The 24,054-nt window shown below is 54.6% G+C and overlaps 1 protein-coding gene across 2 annotated transcripts in view; it reads right to left on the bottom strand.

Annotated features, from left to right (window-relative positions):
- Positions 1-7,914: 7,914 nt before the first annotated feature.
- Positions 7,915-24,054, bottom strand: part of slc25a42 (solute carrier family 25 member 42) — a 52,337-nt gene continuing 36,197 nt past the window's right edge. For both annotated transcript variants that reach the window (XM_045694357.2, XM_014141246.3), the window contains exon 8: positions 7,915-9,044. In XM_045694357.2, coding sequence (XP_045550313.1) covers positions 8,719-9,044 — 326 coding nt within the window. In that variant the 3' untranslated portion in view covers positions 7,915-8,718. The remainder of the gene's footprint in view (positions 9,045-24,054) is intronic.

Genomic DNA, 24,054 nt, shown 5'->3' with positions numbered 1-24,054 from the left:
TTTGATGCACTTTGAATATTAAGAGATTAGAACATTGAGAGATTAGATATTTTTTAGGTAACTTGCACTTTACCACCTGCCACAGCAGGTGGGTCTCTCTACTCTGTGGGTCTCTCTACTCTGGAACAAATACATCTATAGTGTACTGTCAAAAAGCCACTCAACTTCAAACAGACTGTTGTGATTTGATGTGGGTGTTAGTGTGTGTGTGTGTGTGTGTGGGGGCGCAGGTTGGAAGAGTTAGCCAAATTGTTTAGCCAATTAGCTTCAGCTGGCTGCTTTGCGACCTGACTTTGAATAGCCTATCTCTGGGGCTAGTTAGCGACCGTCAATAAATTACACAATGTAAATGAAACAATATTTTCATGTTGTACATATTTTAGTTCTCATTAAATGCTTACAATATTTATATTTGAATTTCTACAATTTATATTTTGTTTGAGATTTTTAAGTCATTGACATTTTAAGCTATTGGAATTTTAACGATGGTCCCTAACTAGCCCCACAGGGATATCCAAAGTCAAGGCAAATTTACCACAGGGATTACCACTGGGTCGTGTGCAGTTGCACTCTGAATTGATGATTACTTGTGTGCTGTCAGCTGTGGGTGTGGGCAGGTTTGAAACAAACCCAACGTTCATTTACGTTGTGATGCAGTCATGACCACAAGTCTCACAAAACTCAGTTTTGAACGACTGTTGTCAATTTTCTCAGTATAATACATTTTGGACTCATATTGTTGCCACATGGGCATAAGAGCAACACAACTCCAAACATGACAGATAAGAACCTACATAGCCCCTAGGCTATATGAATATAAAGTGACATGAACCCAAAACATTGACCTGTAGAATGGAATACGTTTTAAGACCCCTGATTAATTTCATTTCGTTAATGTGAGATCTTTAGATGACATAACATTTGAGAACACATAACTTAAAGGGCCTATATCTTTTCAATGTTTTGTTCACCTACAATATAACCGCAAAGGTGGCCATCTTTCCCCGTCTTTCTGGCTGCCCTACCCCTTAAGAGTTCACGTTTGTTTATTCATTACATACACAGAGTACACAGTGAAATGAATTGCTTACTTGCAGATTAACCTTTCAACAATGTAACCACAATATAAAAAGTAAGTAGCTATGTGAATAAAGAGTCCAAAATTAAAGCTCAATTAAATAATTTATTCAATTTAATAATGGGCTTTTTTAAATATAGCTATATAACCTACATGGAAATAACAGACATGAACCAAGCATATTTACCTGTAGCATGGGTTAGGTTATAACACCTCCATGGTTCATTTCATTTGGTCAGTTCTACCACCTCTACATTGCTCATTTTAAAACAGGGTTAAATATAATGTTGTAGTAAAGCTTCAGTGTCACTGTCAGAAGATATGTGCTTCAGTCAAAAAAAGGTCCTCTCATCTCTTCGGTTTCAGCTAGCTAGCCAGCCAGTAGCTACCGAAGTGGCTAGCCAGCCAAGCTAGATACAGAAATGAAACCAACCAAATACACTTGCTGGAAATAAGCACTTTTCCTAATATCATGACTTATATCAAATAAAATACAAATGTATTTGTCACATTTGCCAAATACAACAGGTAGACCTTACAGTGAAATGCTTCCTTACAAGTTCTTAACCAACAATACTTTAAGAAGTTAAGAAAAACATGTTAGTAAAAAATAGATATGTGAAACATTTAAATAATAATAAAAGTAAATAATTAAACAGCAGCAGTAAAATAACAATAGCAAGGCTATCTACAGGCGGCACCGGTTAGTCGAGGTAATTGAGGTAAAATGTACATGTAGGTAGAGTTAGTGACCATGCATAGATAATAAACAGAGTAGCAGCAGCGTAAGAGGGGTCTGGGTAGCCCTTTGATTATCAACATCCTGAGCTTGCCCATTCATTAAATATACTGGTACTAACTGTGACTGATACCCAATAGCTTAAGAATGCTGAGCGCTTATTAGCATTAGAAAACTCTTGTGCTGATAGACTAGCTAGTTAGCTACCACCCAACTCTGCACAAACCTGTGACTAACTCTGCTACTGTTGCTGCACTGACTTTCTAACAGTGTTCAGCCCTCTCCACCTGCTGCCTTAAATTTGCTCAACATTTTTACAATTTTGACATTTAGCAGACACGCTTATACAGAGCGACTTACAATTTGTACATTCATCTTAAAACAGCTAGGTGGGAGAACCACATCACAGTAAGTAAATTTTTCCACAAAGTAACTATCAAAAAGGTCAAAGCTAGTAAAGGGGGGGGGGGGGCAAGTTCGAGTGTTAGATCATGAAAATGGTGCAAGGGGAGTGCTAGGGGATTATTTAAGATACTCTTTGAAGAGGTATGCTTTCAGATGTTTTCAGAAGATGGGCAGGGACTCTGCTGTCCTAACTTCAGGGGGAAGCTAGGTCCACCATTGGGGTGCCAGGACAGAGAAGAGCTTGGACTGGGCTGAGCGGGAGCTGCCCTCCCGTAGGAGTAGGAGGGCCAAGAGACCAGGAGTGGCAGAACAGAGTGCTCTGGTAGGGGTGTAGGGTTTGAGCAGAGCTGGAAGGGAGGGGTAGTTCCTTTTGCTGCTCCGTAGGCAAGCACCATGGTCTTGTAGTGGACACGAGCTTTGACTGGAAGCCAGTGGAGTGTGAGGAGGAGTGGGGTGACATGGGGGGAACTTGGGAAGGTTGAACACCAGGCGGGCTTCAGTTTTCTGGATAAGTTGAAGGGGTTTGATGGCACAAGCGGGAAGCCCAGCCAACAGCGAGTTGCTGTAGTTCAGACAGGAGATCACAAGTGCCTGGATTAGGACCTGCACCGCAGCAGCCAATCACAGGCGTGAAAGAGTGGCTTTTATTGCCACTCTTTCAGAACAAGTTCATAATATCTAGACTGACTGAGTGACAGGTGTTTTGCTGAGTGATGACTAGACCCGCATGGAATCCGTGCTCACAGAATTCCTACGAAAACCTGCAGAATTTCAAATAGAATGCATAGGATTCCAAAGCTAAAAACAAGCTACCCCTGAAAGCACAGTTAAGCTAAGTGATGACATTGACATCTAACCGGTGCTGTAGGGGTGGAGGAGGGGTCAAGGGACGATCGGGTTTAAGTCCGGGTTCTGGCTGGGCCACTCAAGGACATTCAGAGACTTGTCCCAAAGCCACTCCTGCAACGTCTTGGCTGTGTGCTTAGGGTCGCTGTCCTGTTGGAAGGTGAACCTTCGCCCCCAGTCTTAGGTCCTGAGCACTGGAGCAAGTTTACATCAATAATCTCTCTGTACTTTTGCTCCGTTCATCTTTCCTTCAAGCCTGACTAGTCTCCCAGTCCATGCCTCTGAAAAACATCCCCACAGAATGAGGATGTCACCACCAAGCTTCACCGTAGGGATGGTGCCAGGTTTCTCCACCGTGCTTCTACATCTGCATTGCTTGCTGTTTGGGGTTTTAGGCTGGGTTTCTGTATAGCACTTTGTGACATTGGCTGATATAAAAAGGGCTTTATAAATACAAATGATTGATTGATTGATGTGACGCTTAACATTCAGTCCAAAGAGTTCAATCTTGGTTTCATCAGACCAGTGAATCTTGTTTCTCATGGTCTGAGTCCTTTAGGTGCCTTTTGGTAAACTCCAAGCAGGCTGTCATGTGCCTTTTACTGAGGAGTTGCTTCCGTCTGACCTGAATGGTGGAGTGCTACAGAGATGCTTGTCCTTCTGGAAGGTTCTCCAATCTCCGCAGAGGAACTCTGGAGCTCTGTCAGAGTGGCCATCAGGTTCTTGGTCACCTCCCTGACCAAGGCCCTTCTCCCCCGATTGCTCAGTTTGGCCTGGTGGCCAGCTCTAGGAAGTCTTGGTGGTTCCAAACATCTTCCATGTAAGAATGATGGAGGCCACTGTGTTCTTGGGGACCTTCAATGCTGCAGAAATATTTTGGTGCCCTTCCCCATATCTGAGCCTCGACACAATCCTGTGTCAAAGCTTTACAGACAATTCCTTTGACATCATGGCTTGGTTTTTGCTCTGACATGCACTGTCAAATGTGGGATCGTATATAGACAGGTGTGTGCCTTTCCAAATCATGTCCAATCAATTGAATTTACCACAGGTGGACTCCAATCAAGTTGTAGAACCATCAAGGTTGATCAATGGAAACAGGATGCAGCTGAGCTTAATTTCAAGTCTCATTGCAAAATGTCTGAATGCTTATGTAAATAAAGCATCTGTATTTATTTTTAAAACATTTGCAAAAATTTCTAAAAACCTGCTTTTGCTTTGTCATTATGGGGTATTGTGTGTAAATGTTCTTGTGTTCTTATTGAATCCATTTCAGAATAAGGCTGTAACATAAAATGTGGGGGGAAAAAAATCAAGGGGTCTGAACACTTTTCGAATGCACTGTACGTGTTAGAATGATACAAGGTATGAAAGAGTAAGTGAAAAGTGTGTGGGGCCTAGCGCTTAAGAGCATTAGGCCAGTAACCAAAAGATTGCAGGATCTAATGCCTGAACTGACTAGGTGAAAAATAAATAAATAAATACAAAATCTGTCGATGTGCCCTTGGGCAAGGATTTTAACGCTAATAGCTCCTGTACTGTGTGGGTTTCCACCGAACTACAACAGGGTATGACAAGAGGCTACTTGAGACTAAGGAGTGGACCCAGCTGTAATTAGTGGTAGTAAGTTAGCTGCTGTGCTTTGCCCCATCTCTGTCAAGGTCAAGTTCAAGGCAGGACCAACGAAGCACAGAGACAAACCCTATAATAGTGTTGCACTGCCGTCTACTGGCATTTTACAGAAGGTTCCATTTTGATCTTGGGTTGCGCTGGGTATGATGAACCTGAGGGGGATCGTGCCAGTTCAGTAGTCATGTAGCACACTCTAGTGGCCACTCAAGTTCATGTCATGCTTTCATCCTACTTGAAACATTTACAAATTATTTGTACACCACTTACATCAGAACCTTTTAAAGAGAAATAAAATGTATATTTTTGTATTTTAGTAGTTATACAAAACATCAGTAGTAGTAGTAGTAGTAGTAGTAGTAGTAGTAGTAGGGAATGTCAACATCCAGGTTTATTTAAGAGAATTTCATGTTCTTCATATGAACACCATCACTAAAGACTGAACACAGATCATATGCATTAGTTTCATATACATTCTGTTGGCACAAATCATTACAATTTACAAAACAGTCTTATGTTCATCAATGCATAAAAAAACAGTCACATGCATGAATACTGTTTGCAGGTCTGTAAGTATTGTCTCAGCAAGAGATGGGCTAAAAATATTTTTGCTTCCATTTTTTTAATCTGCATTAGGTACATATAAATCCCTCCTGATTCATAAAAAGCACACACACATCTTTCAGAATAGAGTTCACTTGAATTGAGAATCTGTTTGATTATTCAGTCTTGCTGTAGGCCACATCAAACTCAATCTCAAAAACAACTTGTGCATTCATTTTATAAATCTTGACTCAGAAAACAATCCAAACCAATGGCGCTTGGACACTGCTTGACTGTTCAAGGGGTTTCTGGTTCACTGATCATTTCGTCAATGCAACTGTTTTGAAGGTGCTAATAGGATACATTAGTGTACTTTTTAGGAGGACTCCCAATGGGGAATCCACAAGTAGCAAGGGAGAGAGTTCGAGAGATCATTTGTAATTGTGTTAGGTACTCAATTGTGACCATCATCGTTGAGAAGTATTGGTACAACGCGAGAGAATGATCCTGGATGAATACCTCCTTCGTATTGGAGCAGGGCCAAAAGCTCTACATTCATACTTAGAAGTTTGACCCCTGAACTCCAAAGCTACTCATCAATTTTCCTCCTCTATTTTATTATAAACATCTGATATATGAAAAACACAGGCCTGACGAGAAAAAGGAAGCAACCCACAAAAAGTTAGCGACGCAGTATATCAGTCATTGTAAAACAGTTACTACTCCTCTCTTAGGCACTTCAAATAATCAGTAACAAGAGCTGGGACTTAGTCACATATCACATTTTGCAACCAAGCGCACTTACTATAATAGAGCACAGCACACACAACAAAACCTCAGTCGGCCTGGGTAGGCTGAAAGGTAGAACGATGAATGCACACAGATCTAGGGTCAGTTTTACATTAGCTCCCGCTGAAAATGATGGTTAGAATTTGAGAAGTTAAGCTGATCCTGGATCTGTGCCTAAGGGCCAACTTGAACCGGGAGCAGGCAGACAGTAGCTGTAAAAGGTATACAGGACACTAGTGCAACCAACTGTGTTGTGAAGACTAAGAGAGTGCAAGCGCCACAGAACACCACACCCAGAAAAGCTGTACAGAGTAGAGGAGGGAAGTCTGTCTCATTTTATTGGAGGGGTTTCCTTTTATGGGGTAGCTGTGGGATAGCACTCCCCAATCCAGATACTGGAGGGGCACTGTACAGCTGGCTTTCACTCAGACCGCTCTCTGAGTGGACTACTAGGAAGGCTTGTGCTTTATCAAAACGTGCACTGAATGACATCACCTGAACGTTATGAGGTGTGTTTTTAATAATAGTGCTGCAATGACTAATAAGATGCAGATGTCAATCCGGATAAATCTTATTTAAAAATTCATATTTCTGAACAGAAATGATAGCCAGTACGCAGTGGTCCTATAGAAGCAGAATCAGGGAGTGCTGGGGCAACTCAGAGGAGCAAACTTAAGATGCCAGACACTCCGACCAAACTTAATCCTTCTTTATCAAGTCCCACCCCTACATCCCCCCGCCTCTACGTCACCCCCCCTCCCAGCACCACGTCACCCCCCCCCTCCCAGCACCACGTCAGCCCCCCCTCCCAGCACCACGTCACCCCCCCTCCCAGCACCACGTCACCCCCCCTCCCAGCACCACGTCACCCCCCCTCCCAGCACCACGTCACCCCCCTCTCCCAGCATCACGTCACTCCCCTACCAGTACCACGTCACCCCCTCTCCCAGCACGTCACCCCCCCTCCCAGCATCACATCACCCCCCTCCCAACACCACGTCAGCCCCCCTCCCAGCATCACGCCACCCCCCCCTCCCAGCATCACGTCACCCCCCCCTCCCAGCATCACGTCACCCCCCTACCAGCACCACATCACCCCGACCCTATATCACTCCACTTAGCTCAATATACAACCCCCCCAGCTGTCCTCCCTACTGCTGACAAGGCAGAGCCCCAGGCAGCCAGCCAGCCAGTCAAGCCTGTAGCCAGGCTAAAGATAGAACTGGACACTATTAAAATATATACCAGTGGCCTGTTTTAGTACTGTGGACGTGTTACACTGACAGACTGCTGAGAAACATTCTATTGGCTGTTAGGTTAACCCATATATGTCAGTTAGTTCAACTCATTTTCTGCAGGTTAGTAGGTCAGTGAAAAAACAGCTGTGTATTGTCACTCACTGTATTCATTGCACTCCGAGTGTACAAAATATTAGGTTCACCTCCCCAATATTATGTTGCACCCCCTTCTGCCCTCAGAACAGCCTCAATTTGTCCAAGGCATGGACTCTACAAGGTGTTGAAAGCGTTCCACAGGGAGGCTGACCCATGTTGATTCCAATGCTTTTCACAGTTGTGTCAAGTTGGCAGGATGTCTTTTTGGGTGGTGGACCGTTCTTGATACACACAGGAAACTTGAGTGCGAAAAACTCAACAGCGTTGCAGTTCTTGACACAAACTGGTGCACCTGGCACCTACTACCATACCCTGTTCAAAGGCACTTAAATATTTTGTCTTGTCCATTCACCCTCTGAATGGCACACATATACAATCCATGTCTCAATTGTCTCAAGGCTTAAAAATCCTTCTTTAACCTGTCACCTCCCCTTTGTCTACACTGATTGAAGTGGATTTAACAGGTGACATCAAGGGATCATAGCTTTCACCTGGATTCACCTGGTCAGTTTATGTCATGGACATGTTTTGTACACTGTGTATATTTCTTGTGAGAACTTCACTGTACCAAAGAAAATATGTTATTAATATCAATCTTCTCTAGTCATAAATCATTATTAATTACAATGCCCCTCTTGTATATACTTTGGTATAACTCATTAAACAAAAATCATCAACCAAACAAAACTAAATCTCATGGGGGTACATTGTGGTTTGATAAAAGACAAATCCAACTCATGTGGAAGGAGATAGATAGGAACAACTCATCTGATCCAGACTGTTGGAAGATCCCCTCTTCAAGTAGGGACGCAAGGCAAGGGAGACACCCGGAAGGTGTGCGTTGTCTGTCACAGTCACACACACAGTCTCTCACACACACACACAGGTAACCTAGACCTTTACATATGCAGATCATTGTGCATTTTGAATAACTGAACATATTGCACCTGAACACGATGTACAGGATGACAGTGTATATTATGATCCACCCAATGTACCTCTTATGAGACTTCATGCCTCCATGTACATACACAAAGTTGAAGACATTCATTGCACACACTGTGTGTGTGTGTGTGTGTGTGTGTGTGTCCACAGTGCTGACCTGGATCACTCAATCACACATTCCCCAATCCATCATGCCTTGACCTTAGAAAGCGACAACGTTTTTTTTTCTCATCCTGGCCTTCACGTCGTTTGTGCTGAGGTTCTCATAGAGCGACTGTCCTGCTATTATCTATGGTCTTCACTCCCTGGCCGTTGCCTTCTCCATCTCTCCACCAGTCTCTCCCTACTGGTTACCTGTTATTATACCTCAGCTGGTACAACTTCTTCAGAAGGATCTGTGTCATGTCAAAGGTGGTGAAGCTGATGCCCACAGCGATGGGCCCTTTGACCCAGTTCATACTGAGGCCCTTGTAGAGGCCACGCACCACGCCCTCCTCCGCCACGATGTCCCGCATGGTACCCAGGATGGTGCCGTAGGTGTGCCCCGTCACGCCCGCCGTCTGCATGCGCCGCCGCACCACATCCAACGGGTAGGAGGCCGATTGGCCCAGGAGACCTGCGCATGCCCCGAACACCAACCTCTCGTACGAGTAGGGCTGGGGGCGACCGCTCCGCTCTGGAGAGAGATGGAGGGAGTGAGTGAGTGAGTGAGTGAGTGAGAGATGGAGGGTGAGAGATGGAGGGTGAGAGATGGAGGGTGAGAGAGAGGGTGAGAGATGGAGGGAGAGAGAGGGTGAGAGATGGAGGGAGAGAGAGGGTGAGAGATGGAGGGAGAGAGATGGAGGGAGAGAGATGGAGGGAGAGAGATGGAGGGAGAGAGGGTGAGAGATGGAGGGAGAGAGGGTGAGAGATGGAGGGAGAGAGGGAGTGAGGGAGATGGAGGGAGGGAGGGAGGGAGTGAGGGAGTGAGATGGAGGGAGGGAGGGAGGGAGTGAGATGGAGGAAGGGAGGGAGGGAGTGAGATGGAGGGAGGGAGTGAGATGGAGGGAGGGAGTGAGATGGAGGGAAGGAGGGAAGGAGGGAGGAAGGGAGTGAGAGATGGAGGGAGGGAGGGAAGGAGGGAGGGAGGGAGTGAGAGATGGAGGGAGTGAAGGAGGGAGGGAGGGAGTGAGGGAGTGAGAGATGGAGGGAGTGAGAGATGGAGGGAGGGAGGGAGTGAGTGATGGAGGGAGGGAGGGAGTGAGAGAGGGAGGGAGTGAGTGAGTGAGAGAGGGAGGGAGTGAGAGAGGGGAAGTGAGTGAGAGAGTGAGGGAGTGAGGGAGTGAGAGTGAGATGGAGGGAGTGAGATGGAGGGAGGGAGGGAGGGAGGGAGTGAGATGGAGGGAGGGAGTGAGGGAAGGAGGGAGGGAGTGAGAGAAGGAGGGAGGGAGTGAGGGAAGGAGGGAGGGAGTGAGAGATGGAGGGAGGGAGGGAGTGAGAGATGGAGGGAGGGAGGGAGTGAGAGATGGAGGGAGGGAGTGAGTGAGAGATGGAGTGAGAGAGGGAGGGAGTGAGAGAGGGAGGGAGTGAGAGAGGGAGTGAGAGAGGGAGTGAGAGAGGGAGGGAGTGAGAGAGTGAGAGAGGGAGGGAGTGAGAGAGTGAGAGAGTGAGAGAGGGAGGGAGTGAGAGAAAGTGAGGGAGATGGAGTGAGAGATGGAGTGAGAGATGGAGGGAGTGAGTGAGAGAGGGAGGGAGTGAGGGAAGGAGGGAGGGAGTGAGAGAAGGAGGGAGGGAGTGAGGGAAGGAGGGAGGGAGTGAGAGATGGAGGGAGGGAGTGAGAGATGGAGGGAGGGAGTGAGTGAGAGATGGAGTGAGAGAGGGAGGGAGTGAGAGAGGGAGGGAGTGAGAGAGGGAGTGAGAGAGGGAGTGAGAGAGGGAGGGAGTGAGAGAGTGAGAGAGGGAGGGAGTGAGAGAGGGAGGGAGTGAGAGAGTGAGAGAGTGAGAGAGTAGAGAGAGAGTGAGGGAGATGGAGTGAGAGATGGAGTGAGGGAGAGAGGGAGGGAGGGAGTGAGAGAGGGAGGGAGGGAGAGAGGGTGAGAGGGTGAGAGAGGAGAGAGAGGGAGGAGAGAGGGAGGAAGATAGAGGGAGGGAGTGAGAGATGGAGGGAGTGAAGGAGGGAGGGAGGGAGTGAGGGAGTGAGAGATGGAGGGAGTGAGAGATGGAGGGAGGGAGGGAGTGAGTGATGGAGGGAGGGAGGGAGTGAGAGAGGGAGGAGTGAGTGAGGGAGTGAGTGAGAGAGTGAGGGAGTGAGGGAGTGAGATGGAGGGAGTGAGATGGAGGGAGGGAGGGAGGGAGTGAGATGGAGGGAGGGAGTGAGGGAAGGAGGGAGGGAGTGAGGGAAGGAGGGAGGGAGTGAGAGAAGGAGGGAGGGAGTGAGGGAAGGAGGGAGGGAGTGAGAGATGGAGGGAGGGAGTGAGAGATGGAGGGAGGGAGGGAGTGAGAGATGGAGTGAGAGAGGGAGGGAGTGAGAGAGGGAGTGAGAGAGGGAGTGAGAGAGGGAGTGAGAGAGGGAGGGAGTGAGAGAGTGAGAGAGGGAGGGAGTGAGAGAGGGAGGGAGTGAGAGAGTGAGAGAGTGAGAGAGTGAGAGAGAGTGAGGGAGATGGAGTGAGAGATGGAGTGAGAGATGGAGGGAGGGAGTGAGAGAGAGAGGGAGGGAGTGAGTGAGAGAGGGAGGGAGTGAGAGAGGGAGGGAGGGAGAGAGGGAGGGAGGGAGAGAGGGAGGGAGGGAGAGAGGGTGAGAGGGAGTGAGAGAGGGAGGGAGGGAGAGAGGGTGAGAGAGGGAGGAAGATAGAGGGAGGGAGTGAGAGATGGAGGGAGGGAGGGAGAGAGGGAGGGTGGGAGAGGGTGAGAGAGGGAGGGAGAGATGGAGGGAGGGAGAGATGGAGGGAGGGAGAGGGTGAGTGGGAGGGAGAGGGTGAGAGATGGAGGGAGAGATGGAGGGAGAGGGGAGAGATGGAGTGAGAGAGGGAGGAGTGAGTGAGAGAGTGAGAGAGGGAGGGAGTGAGAGAGTGAGAGAGGGAGAGAGGGATGGAGTGAGAGAGGGAGGGAGTGAGAGAGGGAGGGAGTGAGAGAGGGAGGGAGTGAGAGAGGGAGGGAGTGAGAGAGGGAGGGAGTGAGATGGAGTGAGAGAGAGTGAGGGAGATGGAGTGAGAGATGGAGGGAGTGAGAGAGGGAGGGAGTGAGAGAGGGAGGGAGAGATGGAGGGAGGGAGAGGGGTGGGGAGTGGAGGGAGGGAGAGGGTGAGAGATGGAGGGAGAGAGAGTGAGAGATGGAGGGAGGGAGGGAGGGAGAGGGTGAGAGGGAGTGAGAGGGAGGGAGAGAGTGAGAGATGAGAGAGATGGAGGGAGAGAGAGGGTGAGAGATGGAGGGAGGGAGAGGGTGAGAGATGGAGGGAGGGAGAGGGTGAGAGATGGAGGGAGGGAGAGGGTGAGAGATGGAGGGAGGGAGAGGGTGAGAGATGGAGGGAGGGAGAGGGTGAGAGATGGAGAGAGGGAGAGGGTGAGAGATGGAGAGATGGAGGGAGGGGGTGAGAGATGGAGAGATGGAGGGAGGGAGTGAGAGAGGGAGGGAGTGAGGGAGGGAGTGATGGAGGGAGAGTGGGTGAGAGAGGGAGAGAGAGGGAGGGATGGAGGGAGAGTGATGGAGGAAGAGTGGGTGAGAGAGGGAGAGAGAGGGAGGAAGATAGAGGGAGGGAGGGAGGGAGAGATGGAGGGAGTGAGAGTGGGAGGGAGTGAGAGTGGGAGGGAGTGAGAGTGGGAGGGAGTGAGAGTGGAGGGAGTGAGAGAGTGAGTGAGAGAGTGAGAGAGTGAGTGAGAGAGGGAGGGAGTGAGAGAGAGATGGAGTGAGAGAGGGAGGGAGTGAGAGAGGGAGGAGTGAGTGAGAGAGTGAGAGAGGGAGAGAGGGATGGAGTGAGAGAGGGAGGGAGTGAGAGAGGGAGGGAGTGAGAGAGGGAGGGAGTGAGAGATGGAGGGAGTGAGAGAGGGAGAGAGAGAGAGAGAGAGAGATGGAGGGAGGGAGAGGGTGAGAGATGGAGGGAGGGAGAGGGTGAGAGATGGAGGGAGGGAGAGGGTGAGAGATGGAGGGAGGGAGAGGGTGAGAGATGGAGGGAGGGAGAGGGTGAGAGATGGAGGGAGGAGAGGGTGAGAGATGGAGAGATGGAGGGAGGGAGTGAGAGAGGGAGTGAGAGAGGGAGGGAGTGAGGGAGGGGGTGATGGAGGGAGAGTGGGTGAGAGAGGGAGAGAGAGGGAGGGATGGAGGGAGAGTGATGGAGGAAGAGTGGGTGAGAGAGGGAGAGAGAGGGAGGAAGATAGAGAGAGGGAGGGAGGGAGGGAGAGATGGAGGGAGGGAGGGAGGGAGAGAGGGAGAGAGGGAGGGAGAGATGGAGGGTGGGAGAGGGTGAGAGAGGGAGGGAGAGATGGAGGGAGGGAGAGGGTGAGTGGGAGGGTGAGAGATGGAGGGAGTGAGAGTGGGAGGGAGTGAGAGTGGGAGGGAGTGAGAGTGGGAGGGAGTGAGAGAGTGAGTGAGAGAGGGAGTGAGAGAGAGAGGGAGGGAGTGAGAGAGGGAGGGAGAGAGGGAGGGAGTGAGAGAGGAGGGAGTGAGAGTGGGAGGGAGTGAGAGAGGGAGGGAGTGAGAGTGGGAGGGAGTGAGAGAGTGAGTGAGAGAGTGAGAGAGGGAGTGAGAGAGAGAGGGAGGGAGTGAGAGAGGGAGGGAGTGAGAGTGGGAGGGAGTGAGAGAGTGAGTGAGAGAGTGAGGGAGGGAGGGAGTGAGAGAGAGAGGGAGGGAGTGAGAGAGGGAGGGAGTGAGAGAGGGAGGGAGTGAGATGGAGTGAGAGAGAGTGAGATGGAGTGAGAGAGGGAGGGAGTGAGTGAGAGAGGGAGGGAGTGAGTGAGTGAGAGAGGGAGGGAGTGAGAGGGAGGGAGGGAGTGAGAGAGGGAGGGAGTGAGAGAGGGAGGGAGTGAGAGAGGGAGGGAGTGAGTGAGTGAGAGAGGGAGGGAGGGAGAGAGGGAGAGAGAGATGGAGGGAGGGAGGGAGGGAGAGATGGAGGGAGGAGAGAGGGTGAGTGGGAGGGAGAGGGTGAGAGATGGAGGGAGGGAGGGAGATGGTGAGAGGGAGGGAGAGGGAGGGAGAGAGTGAGAGATGGAGGGAGAGAGTGAGAGATGGAGGGAGAGAGTGAGAGATGGAGGGAGAGGGTGAGAGATGGAGGGAGAGGGAGGGAGTGAGAGAGGGAGGGAGTGAGAGAGGGAGGGAGTGAGAGAGGGAGGGAGTGAGAGATGGAGGGAGTGAGATGGAGTGAGAGAGGGAGGGAGGGAGTGAGAGAGGGAGGGAGGGAGGGAGTGAGAGAGGGAGGGAGTGAGAGAGGGAGGGAGGGAGTGAGAGAGGGAGGGAGGGAGTGAGAGAGGGAGTGAGAGAGGGAGGGAGGGAGGGAGAGGGTGAGGGAGAGAGAGGGAGGAAGATAGAGGGAGGGAGGGAGTGAGAGATGGAGGGAGGGAGGGAGGGAGAGAGGGAGGGTGGGAGAGGGTGAGAGAGGGAGGGAGAGATGGAGGGAGGGAGAGATGGAGGGAGGGAGAGGGTGAGTGGGAGGGAGAGGGTGAGAGATGGAGGGAGAGATGGAGGGAGAGGGAGGGAGTGAGAGAGGGAGGGAGTGAGTGAGAGAGTGAGAGAGTGAGGGAGTGAGAGAGGGAGGGAGTGAGAGAGGGAGGGAGTGAGAGAGGGAGGGAGTGAGAGAGGGAGGAGTGAGAGAGGGAGGGAGTGAGATGGAGAGAGGGAGGGAGTGAGAGAGGGAGGGAGTGAGATGGAGTGAGAGATGGAGTGAGAGAGGGAGGGAGTAGAGAGAGAGAGGGAGGGAGTGAGAGAGGGAGGGAGGGAGGGAGAGAGAGGGAGGAAGATAGAGGGAGGGAGGGAGTGAGAGATGGAGGGAGGGAGGGAGAGGGAGAGATGGAGGGTGGGGAGAGGGTGAGAGGAGGGAGGGAGAGATGGAGGGAGGGAGAGGGTGAGAGATGGAGGGAGAGATGGAGGGAGAGGGGGAGAGATGGAGGGAGGGAGGGAGGGAGGAGAGGGAGGAGAGAGTGAGAGATGGAGGGAGAGAGTGAGAGGGAGAGATGGAGGGAGAGAGTGAGAGAGGGAGGGAGAGAGAGGGAGAGGGGAGGGTGAGACAGGGAGGGAGGGAGAGGGTGAGAGATGGAGGAGGAGGGAGAGAGTGAGAGAGGGAGAGATAGGAGGGAGGGCGTGAGAGAGGGAGAGATGGAGGGAGGGAGTGAGAGAGGGAGGGAGTGAGAGAGGGAGGGAGTGAGAGAGGGAGGGAGTGATGGAGGGAGAGAGTGATGGAGGGAGAGTGGGTGAGAGAGGGAGAGAGAGGGAGGGATGGAGGGAGAGAGTGATGAAGGGAGAGTGGGTGAGAGAGGGAGAGAGAGGGAGGAAGATAGAGGGAGGGAGGGAGGGGGTGAGATATGGAGGGAGGGAGGGAGAGAGGGAGAGAGAGGGAGGGAGAGATGGAGGGAGGGAGTGAGAGAGGGAGGGATGGAGGGAGGGAGTGAGAGAGGGAGAGATGGAGGGAGGAGTGAGAGAGGGAGGAGTGAGAGAGGGAGGGTGTGAGAGGGGAGGGAGTGATGGAGGGAGAGGTGATGGAGGGAGAGTGGGTGAGAGAGGGAGAGAGAGGGAGGGATGGAGGGAGAGAGTGTGAGGAGAGTGGGTGAGAGAGGAGAGAGAGGGAGGAAGATAGAGGGAGGGAGGGAGGGGGTGAGATATGGAGGGAGGGAGGGAGAGAGGGAGAGAGAGGGAGGGAGAGATGGAGGGTGGGAGAGGGTGAGAGAGGGAGGGAGAGATGGAGGGAGGGAGAGGGTGAGTGGGAGGGAAAGGGTGAGAGATGGAGGAGAGATGGAGGGAGGGAGGGAGGGAGGGAGGGAGGGAGAGAGTGAGAGAGGGAGGGAGTGAGTGAGTGAGGGAGTGAGAGAGGGAGGGAGTGAGTGAGAGAGTGAGAGAGGAGGGAGTGAGAGGGAGGGAGTGAGAGAGTGAGAGAGGGAGGGAGTGAGAGAGGGAGGGTGTGAGAGGGGAGGGAGGGAGTGAGATGGAGTAGAGAGAGTGAGATGGAGTGAGAGAGGGAGGGAGTGAGTGAGAGAGGGAGGGAGTGAGTGAGTGAGAGAGGGAGGAGTGAGAGGAGGGAGGGAGTGAGAGAGGGAGGGAGTGAGAGAGGGAGGGAGTGAGTGAGTGAGAGAGGGAGGGAGGGAGAGAGAGATGGAGGGAGGGAGGGAGGAGAGATGGAGGGAGGGAGAGGGTGAGTGGGAGGGAGAGGGTGAGAGATGGAGGGAGGGAGGGAGATGGTGAGAGGGAGGGAGAGGGAGGGAGAGAGTGAGAGATGGAGGGAGAGAGTGAGAGATGGAGGGAGAGAGTGAGAGATGGAGGGAGAGGGTGAGAGATGGAGGGAGAGGGAGGGAGTGAGAGAGGGAGGGAGTGAGAGAGGGAGGGTGTGAGAGAGGGAGGGAGTGAGAGATGGAGGGAGTGAGATGGAGTGAGAGAGGGAGGGAGGGGTGAGAGAGGGAGGGAGGGAGGGAGTGAGAGAGGGAGGGAGTGAGAGAGGGAGGGAGGGAGTGAGAGAGGGAGGGAGGGAGTGAGAGAGGGAGTGAGAGAGGGAGGGAGAGGGTGAGGGAGAGAGAGGGAGGAAGATAGAGGGAGGGAGGAGTGAGAGATGGAGGGAGGGAGGGAGGGAGAGAGGGAGGGTGGAGAGGGTGAGAGAGGAGGGAGAGATGGAGGGAGGGAGAGATGGAGGGAGGGAGAGGGTGAGTGGGAGGGAGAGGGTGAGAGATGGAGGGAGAGATGGAGGAGAGGGAGGGAGTGAGAGAGGGAGGGAGTGAGTGAGAGAGTGAGAGAGTGAGGGAGTGAGAGAGGGAGGGAGTGAGAGAGTGAGGGAGTGAGAGAGGGAGGGAGTGAGAGAGGGAGGGAGTGAGAGGGAGGGAGTGAGATGGAGAGAGGGAGGGAGTGAGAGAGGGAGGGAGTGAGATGGAGTGAGGATGGAGTGAGAGAGGGAGGGAGTAGGAGAGAGAGGGAGGGAGTGAGAGAGGGAGGGAGGGAGGGAGAGAGAGGGAGGAAGATAGAGGGAGGGAGGGAGTGAGAGATGGAGGGAGGGAGGGAGAGAGGGAGAGATGGAGGGTGGGAGAGGGTGAGAGAGGGAGGGAGAGTGGAGGGAGGAGAGGGTGAGAGATGGGGGAGAGATGGAGGGAGAGGGGGAGAGATGGAGGGAGGGAGGGAGGGAGGGAGAGGGAGGGAGAGAGTGAGAGATGGAGGAGAGAGTGAGAGGGAGAGATGGAGGGAGAGAGTGAGAGAGGGAGGGAGAGAGAGGGAGAGGGAGGGTGAGACAGGGAGGGAGGGAGAGGGTGAGAGATGGAGGGAGGGAGAGAGTGAGAGAGGGAGAGATGGAGGGAGGGAGTGAGAGAGGGAGAGATGGAGGGAGGGAGTGAGAGAGGGAGGGAGTGAGAGAGGGAGGGAGTGAGAGAGGGAGGGAGTGATGGAGGGAGAGAGTGATGGAGGGAGAGTGGGTGAGAGAGGGAGAGAGAGGGAGGGATGGAGGGAGAGAGTGATGCAGGGAGAGTGGGTGAGAGAGGGAGAGAGAGGGAGGAAGATAGAGGAGGGAGGGAGGGGGTGAGTATGGAGGGAGGGAGGGAGAGAGGGAGAGAGAGGGAGGTGAGAGATGGAGGGAGGGAGTGAGAGAGGGAGGGATGGAGGGAGGGAGTGAGAGAGGAGAGATGGAGGGAGGGAGTGAGAGAGGGAGGGAGTGAGAGAGGGAGGGAGTGAGAGAGGGAGGGAGTGATGGAGGGAGAGAGTGATGGAGGAGAGTGGGTGAGAGAGGGAGAGAGAGGGAGGGATGGAGGGAGAGAGTGATGAAGGGAGAGTGGGTGAGAGAGGGAGAGAGAGGGAGGAAGATAGAGGGAGGGAGGGAGGGGGTGAGATATGGAGGGAGGGAGGGAGAGAGGGAGAGAGAGGGAGGGAGAGATGGAGGGTGGGAGAGGGTGAGAGAGGGAGGGAGAGATGGAGGGAGGGAGAGGGTGAGTGGGAGGGAAAGGGTGAGAGATGGAGGGAGAGATGGAGGGAGGGAGGGGGGAGGGAGGGAGGGAGAGAGTGAGAGAGGGAGGGAGTGAGTGAGTGAGGGAGTGAGAGGGAGGGAGTGAGTGAGAGAGTGAGAGAGGGAGGGAGTGAGAGAGGGAGGGAGTGAGAGAGTGAGAGAGGGGAGGGAGTGAGAGAGGGAGGGAGTGAGAGAGGGAGGGAGATGGAGTGAGAGAGAGTGAGGGAGATGGAGTGAGAGAGAGGAGGGAGATGGAGTGAGAGATGGAGTGAGAGAGGGAGGGAGAGAGGGAGGGAGGGAGTGAGAGAGGGAGGGAGTGAGAGAGGGAGGGAGGGAGGGAGGGAGAGATGGAGGGTGGGGAGAGGGTGAGAGAGGGAGGGAGAGATGGAGGGAGGGAGATATGGAGGGAGGGAGAGATGGAGGGAGGGAGAGGGGTGAGTGGGAGGGAGAGGGTGAGAGATGGAGGGAGAGATGGAGGGAGAGGGGGAGAGATGGAGGGAGAGGGGTGAGAGGGAGGGAGAGGGAGGGAGAGAGGGAGGGAGAGAGTGAGAGAGGGAGGGAGAGAGAGGGAGAGAGAGGGAGGAAGATAGAGGGAGGGAGGGAGTGAGAGATGGAGGGAGGGAGAGATGGAGGGAGGGAGAGGGTGAGTGGGGAGGGAGAGGGTGAGAGATGGAGGGAGAGATGGAGGGAGAGGGGGAGAGATGGAGGGAGGGAGGGAGGGAGGGAGGGAGAGATGGAGGGAGGGAGGGAGGGAGAGGGTGAGAGGGAGGAGAGAGTGAGAGATGGAGGGAGAGAGTGAGAGAGGGAGGGAGAGAGAGGGAGAGGGTGAGAGATGGAGGGAGGGAGAGGTGAGAGATGGAGGGAGGGAGAGGGTGAGAGATGGAGGGAGGGAGAGGGTGAGAGATGGAGGGAGGGAGAGAGGGTGAGAGAGGGAGGGAGGGAGAGGTGAGAGAGGGAGGAGGAGGGAGGGAGGAGGGAGGGAGTGAGAGAGGGAGGGAGTGAGGGAGGGAGTGAGAGAGGGAGGGAGGGAGTGAGAGTGGGTGAGAGAGGGAGAGAGAGGGAGGAAGATAGAGGGAGGGAGGGAGGGGGTGAGAGATGGAGGGAGGGAGGGAGAGAGGGAGAGAGAGGGAGGGAGAGATGGAGGGAGGGAGAGGGTGAGTGGGAGGGAGAGGGTGAGAGATGGAGGGAGGGAGTGAGAGATGGAGGGAGGGAGGGGGAGAGAGGGAGGGTGGGAGAGGGAGAGAGAGAGAGGGAGAGATGGAGGGAGGGAGAGATGGAGGGAGGGAGAGGGTGAGTGGGAGGGAGAGGGTGAGAGATGGAGGGAGAGATGGAGGGAGAGGGGGGAGAGATGGAGTGAGAGAGGGAGGAGTGAGTGAGAGAGTGAGAGAGGGAGGGAGTGAGAGAGTGAGAGAGGGAGAGAGGGATGGAGTGAGAGAGGGAGAGAGGGATGGAGTGAGAGAGGGAGGGAGTGAGAGAGGGAGGGAGTGAGAGAGGGAGGGAGTGAGAGAGGGAGGGAGTGAGAGAGGGAGGGAGTGAGATGGAGTGAGAGAGAGAGGGAGTGAGGAGAGATGGAGGGAGAGAGGGAGGGAGTGAGAGAGGGAGGGAGAGATGGAGGGAGGGAGAGGGTGAGTGGGAGGGAGAGGGTGAGAGATGGAGGGAGAGGGTGAGAGATGGAGGGAGAGATGGAGGGAGGGAGGGAGAGGGGTGAGAGGGAGTGAGAGAGGAGGGAGAGAGTGAGAGATGGAGGGAGAGAGAGGGTGAGAGATGGAGGGAGGGAGAGGGTGAGAGATGGAGGGAGGGAGAGGGTGAGAGATGGAGGGAGGGAGAGGGTGAGAGATGGAGGGAGGGAGAGGGGTGAGAGATGGAGGGAGGGAGAGGGTGAGAGATGGAGAGAGGGAGAGGGTGAGAGATGGAGAGATGGAGGGAGGGGGTGAGAGATGGAGAGATGGAGGGAGGGAGTGAGAGAGGGAGGGAGTGAGGGAGGGAGTGATGGAGGGAGAGTGGGTGAGAGAGGGAGAGAGAGGGAGGGATGGAGGGAGAGTGATGGAGGAAGAGTGGGTGAGAGAGGGAGAGAGAGGGAGGAGAGATAGAGGGGAGGGAGGGAGGGAGAGATGGAGGGAGTGAGAGTGGGAGGGAGTGAGAGTGGGAGGGAGTGAGAGAGTGAGTGAGAGAGTGAGAGAGTGAGTGAGAGAGTGAGAGAGGGAGGGAGTGAGAGAGATGGAGTGAGAGAGGGAGGGAGTGAGAGAGGGAGGAGTGAGTGAGAGAGTGAGAGAGGGAGAGAGGGATGGAGTGAGAGAGGGAGGGAGTGAGAGAGGGAGGGAGTGAGAGAGGGAGGGAGTGAGAGAGGGAGGGAGTGAGAGAGGAGGGAGTGAGAGATGGAGGGAGTGAGAGAGGGAGAGAGAGAGAGAGAGAGAGATGGAGGGAGGGAGAGAGAGAGAGATGGAGGGAGGGAGAGGGTGAGAGATGGAGGGAGGGAGAGGGTGAGAGATGGAGGGAGGGAGAGGGTGAGAGATGGAGGGAGGGAGAGGGTGAGAGATGGAGGGAGGGAGAGGGTGAGAGATGGAGAGATGGAGGGAGGGAGTGAGAGAGGGAGGGAGTGAGAGAGGGAGGGAGTGAGGGAGGGGGTGATGGAGGGAGAGTGGGTGAGGAGAGGGAGAGAGAGAGGGAGGGATGGAGGGAGAGTGATGGAGGAAGAGTGGGTGAGGAGAGGGAGAGAGAGGGAGGAAGATAGAGAGAGGGAGGGAGGGAGGGAGAGATGGAGGGAGGGAGGGAGGGAGAGAGGGAGAGAGGGAGGGAGAGATGGAGGGTGGGAGAGGGTGAGAGAGGGAGGGAGAGATGGAGGGAGGGAGAGGGTGAGTGGGAGGGTGAGAGATGGAGGGAGTGAGAGTGGGAGGGAGTGAGAGTGGGAGGGAGTGAGAGTGGGAGGGAGTGAGAGAGTGAGTGAGAGAGTGAGAGAGGGAGTGAGAGAGAGAGGGAGGGAGGGAGAGAGGGAGGGAGTGAGAGAGGGAGGGAGTGGAGAGTGGGAGGAGTGAGTGGGAGGGGTGAGAGAGGGAGGGAGAGATGGAGGGAGTGAGAGATGGAGGGAGGGAGAGGGTGAGTGGGAGGGAGAGGGTGAGAGATGGAGGGAGGGAGGGAGATGGTGAGAGGGAGGGAGAGGGAGGGAGAGAGTGAGAGATGGAGGGAGAGAGTGAGAGATGGAGGGAGAGGGAGGGAGTGAGAGAGGGAGGGAGTGAGAGAGGGGAGGGAGTGAGAGAGGGAGGGAGTGAGAGAGGGAGGGAGTGAGATGGAGTGAGAGAGGGAGGGAGGGAGTGAGAGAGGGAGGGAGGGAGGGAGTGAGAGAGGAGGGAGTGAGAGAGGGAGGGAGGGAGTGAGAGAGGGAGGGAGGGAGTGAGAGAGGGAGTGAGAGAGGGAGGGAGGGAGGGAGAGGGTGAGGGAGAGAGAGGGAGGAAGATAGAGGGAGGGAGGGAGTGAGAGATGGAGGGAGGGAGGGAGGGAGGGAGAGAGGGAGGGTGGGAGAGGGTGAGAGAGGGAGGGAGAGATGGAGGGAGGGAGAGATGGAGGGAGGGAGAGATGGAGGGAGGGAGAGGGTGAGTGGGAGGGAGAGGGTGAGAGATGGAGGGAGAGATGGAGGGAGAGGGAGGGAGTGAGAGAGGGAGGGAGTGAGTGAGAGGAGTGAGAGAGTGAGGGAGTGAGAGAGGGAGGGAGTGAGAGAGTGAGAGAGTGAGAGAGGGGAGGGAGGGAGAGAGAGAGGGAGTGAGAGAGGGAGGGAGTGAGAGAGGGAGGGAGTGAGAGAGGGAGGGAGTGAGATGGAGTGAGAGATGGAGTGAGAGAGGGAGGGAGTGAGAGAGAGAGGGAGGGAGTGAGAGAGGGAGGGAGGGAGGGAGAGAGAGGGAGGAAGATAGAGGGAGGGAGGGAGTGAGAGATGGAGGGAGGGAGGGAGAGAGGGAGAGATGGAGGGTGGGAGAGGGTGAGAGAGGGAGGGAGAGATGGAGGGAGGGAGAGGGTGAGAGATGGAGGGAGAGATGGAGGGAGAGGGGGAGAGATGGAGGGAGGGAGGGAGGGAGAGGGAGGGAGAGAGTGAGAGATGGAGGGAGAGAGTGAGAGGGAGAGATGGAGGGAGAGAGTGAGAGAGGGAGAGAGAGAGAGGGAGAGGGAGGGTGAGACAGGGAGGGAGGGAGAGGGGGTGAGAGATGGAGGGAGGGAGAGAGTGAGAGAGGGAGAGATGGAGGGAGGGCGAGGGAGATGGAGTTAGAGATGGAGTGAGAGAGGGAGTGAGAGAGGGAGGGAGGGAGTGAGAGAGGGAGGGAGAGATGGAGGGAGGGAGAGGGTGAGTGGGAGGGAGAGGGTGAGAGATGGAGGGAGAGATGGAGGGAGAGGGGGAGAGATGGAGGGAGGGAGGGAGGGAGAGGGTGAGAGGGAGGGAGTGAGAGAGGGAGGGAGATGGAGTTAGAGATGGAGGGAGAGATGGAGGGATGGAGTGAGAGAGGGAGTGAGTGAGAGAGGGAGGGAGGGAGTGAGAGAGGGAGGGAGAGATGGAGGGAGGGAGAGGGTGAGAGATGGAGGGAGAGATGGAGGGAGAGGGGGAGAGATGGAGGGAGGGAGAGGGTGAGAGGGAGTGAGAGGGAGGGAGAGGGTGAGAGATGGAGGGAGGGAGAGGGTGAGAGATGGAGGAGGGAGAGGGTGAGAGATGGAGAGGGTGAGAGATGGAGAGATGGAGGGAGGGAGTGAGAGAGGGAGGGAGTGAGGGAGGGAGTGAGAGAGTGAGTGAGAGAGGAGGGAGTGATGGAGTGATGGAGGAGAGAGGGAGTGATGGAGGGAGAGAGTGATGGAGGAGAGAGTGATGGAGGAGAGAGAGTGATGGAGGGAGAGAGTGATGGAGGGAGAGAGTGATGGAGGGAGAGTGGGTGAGAGAGGGAGAGAGAGGGAGGGATGGAGGGAGAGAGTGATGGAGGAAGAGTGGGTGAGAGAGGGAGAGAGAGGGAGGAAGATAGAGGGAGGGAGGGAGGGGGTGAGAGATGGAGGGCAGGGAGGGAGGGAGGGAGAGAGGGAGAGAGAGGGAGGGAGAGATGGAGGGTGGGAGAGGGTGAGAGAGGGAGGGAGAGATGGAGGGAGGGAGAGGGTGAGAGATGGAGGGAGAGAGGGAGGGAGGGAGAGAGGGAGGGAGTGAGAGTGGGAGGGAGTGAGAGTGGGAGGGAGTGAGTGAGAGAGGGAGGGAGGGAGAGGGAGGGAGTGAGAGAGAGGGAGGGAGTGAGAGAGGGAGGGAGTGAGATGGAGTGAGAGATGGAGGGAGGGAGTGAGAGAGGGAGGGAGTGAGTGAGAGAGGGAGGGAGTGAGAGAGGGAGGGAGTGAGAGAGGGAGGGAGTGAGTGAGTGAGTGAGAGGGGAGGAGGGAGAGAGGGAGAGAGGGAGAGAGGGAGAGAGAGGGAGAGAGGGAGGAAGATAGAGGGAGGGAGGGAGTGAGAGATGGAGGGAGGGAGGGAGAGAGGGAGAGATGGAGGGTGGGAGAGGGTGAGAGAGGGAGGGAGTGAGAGATGGAGGGAGGGAAAGGGTGAGTGGGAGGGAGAGGGTGAGAGATGGAGGGAGGGAGGGAGAGATGGAGGGAGGGAGGGAGATGGTGAGAGGGAGGGAGAGGGAGGGAGAGATGGAGGGAGAGAGTGAGAGAGGGAGAGATGGAGGGAGAGAGTGAGAGAGGGAGGGAGGAGAGAGGGAGGGAGGAGGGTGAGAGATGGAGGGAGAGAGGAGGGAGGGAGGGAGGGAGGGAGAGGGTGAGAGGGAGGGAGAGGGAGGGAGAGAGTGAGAGATGGAGGGAGAGAGTGAGAGAGGGAGGGAGTGAGAGAGGGAGGGAGTGAGAGAGGGAGGGAGTGAGAGAGGGAGGGAGTGAGAGAGGGAGGGAGTGAGAGAGGGAGGGAGTGAGAGAGGGAGGGAGATGGAGTGAGAGATGGAGTGAGAGATGGAGGGAGGGAGATGGAGTGAGAGGGAGGGAGGGAGTGAGAGTGGGAGGGAGTGAGAGAGGGAGGGAGTGAGAGAGGGAGGGAGGGAGAGAGGGTGAGAGAGAGGGAGAGAGAGGGAGGAAGATAGAGGGAGGGAGGGAGTGAGAGATGGAGGCAGGGAGGGAGGGAGGGTGGGAGAGGTTGAGAGAGGGAGGGAGAGATGGAGGGAGGGAGAGATGGAGGGAGGGAGAGGGTGAGTGGGAGAGAGAGGGTGAGAGATGGAGGGAGAGATGGAGGGAGAGGGGGAGAGATGGAGTGAGAGAGGGAGGGAGTGAGAGAGGGAGTGAGTGAGAGAGTGAGAGAGGGAGGGAGTGAGAGAGGGAGTGAGTGAGAGAGTGAGAGAGGGAGTGAGTGAGAGAGTGAGAGAGGGAGTGAGTGAGAGAGTGAGAGAGGGATGGAGTGAGAGAGGGATGGAGTGAGAGAGTGAGGGAGTGAGAGTGAGGGAGATGGAGTGAGAGATGAGTGAGAGATGGAGTGAGAGATGGAGTGAGAGATGGAGTGAGAGATGGAGTGAGAGAGGGAGTGAGAGATGGAGTGAGAGAGGGAGGGAGGGAGTGAGAGAGGGAGGGAGGGAGTGAGAGAGGGAGGGAGTGAGAGAGGGAGGGA

The sequence above is a fragment of the Salmo salar genome, chromosome 14, assembly GCF_965601325.2.
Source record: "Salmo salar chromosome 14, fSalSal1, whole genome shotgun sequence".
Taxonomy (NCBI): Eukaryota; Metazoa; Chordata; class Actinopteri; order Salmoniformes; family Salmonidae; genus Salmo; species Salmo salar.
This window is presented reverse-complemented; position numbering and strand designations above follow the sequence as displayed.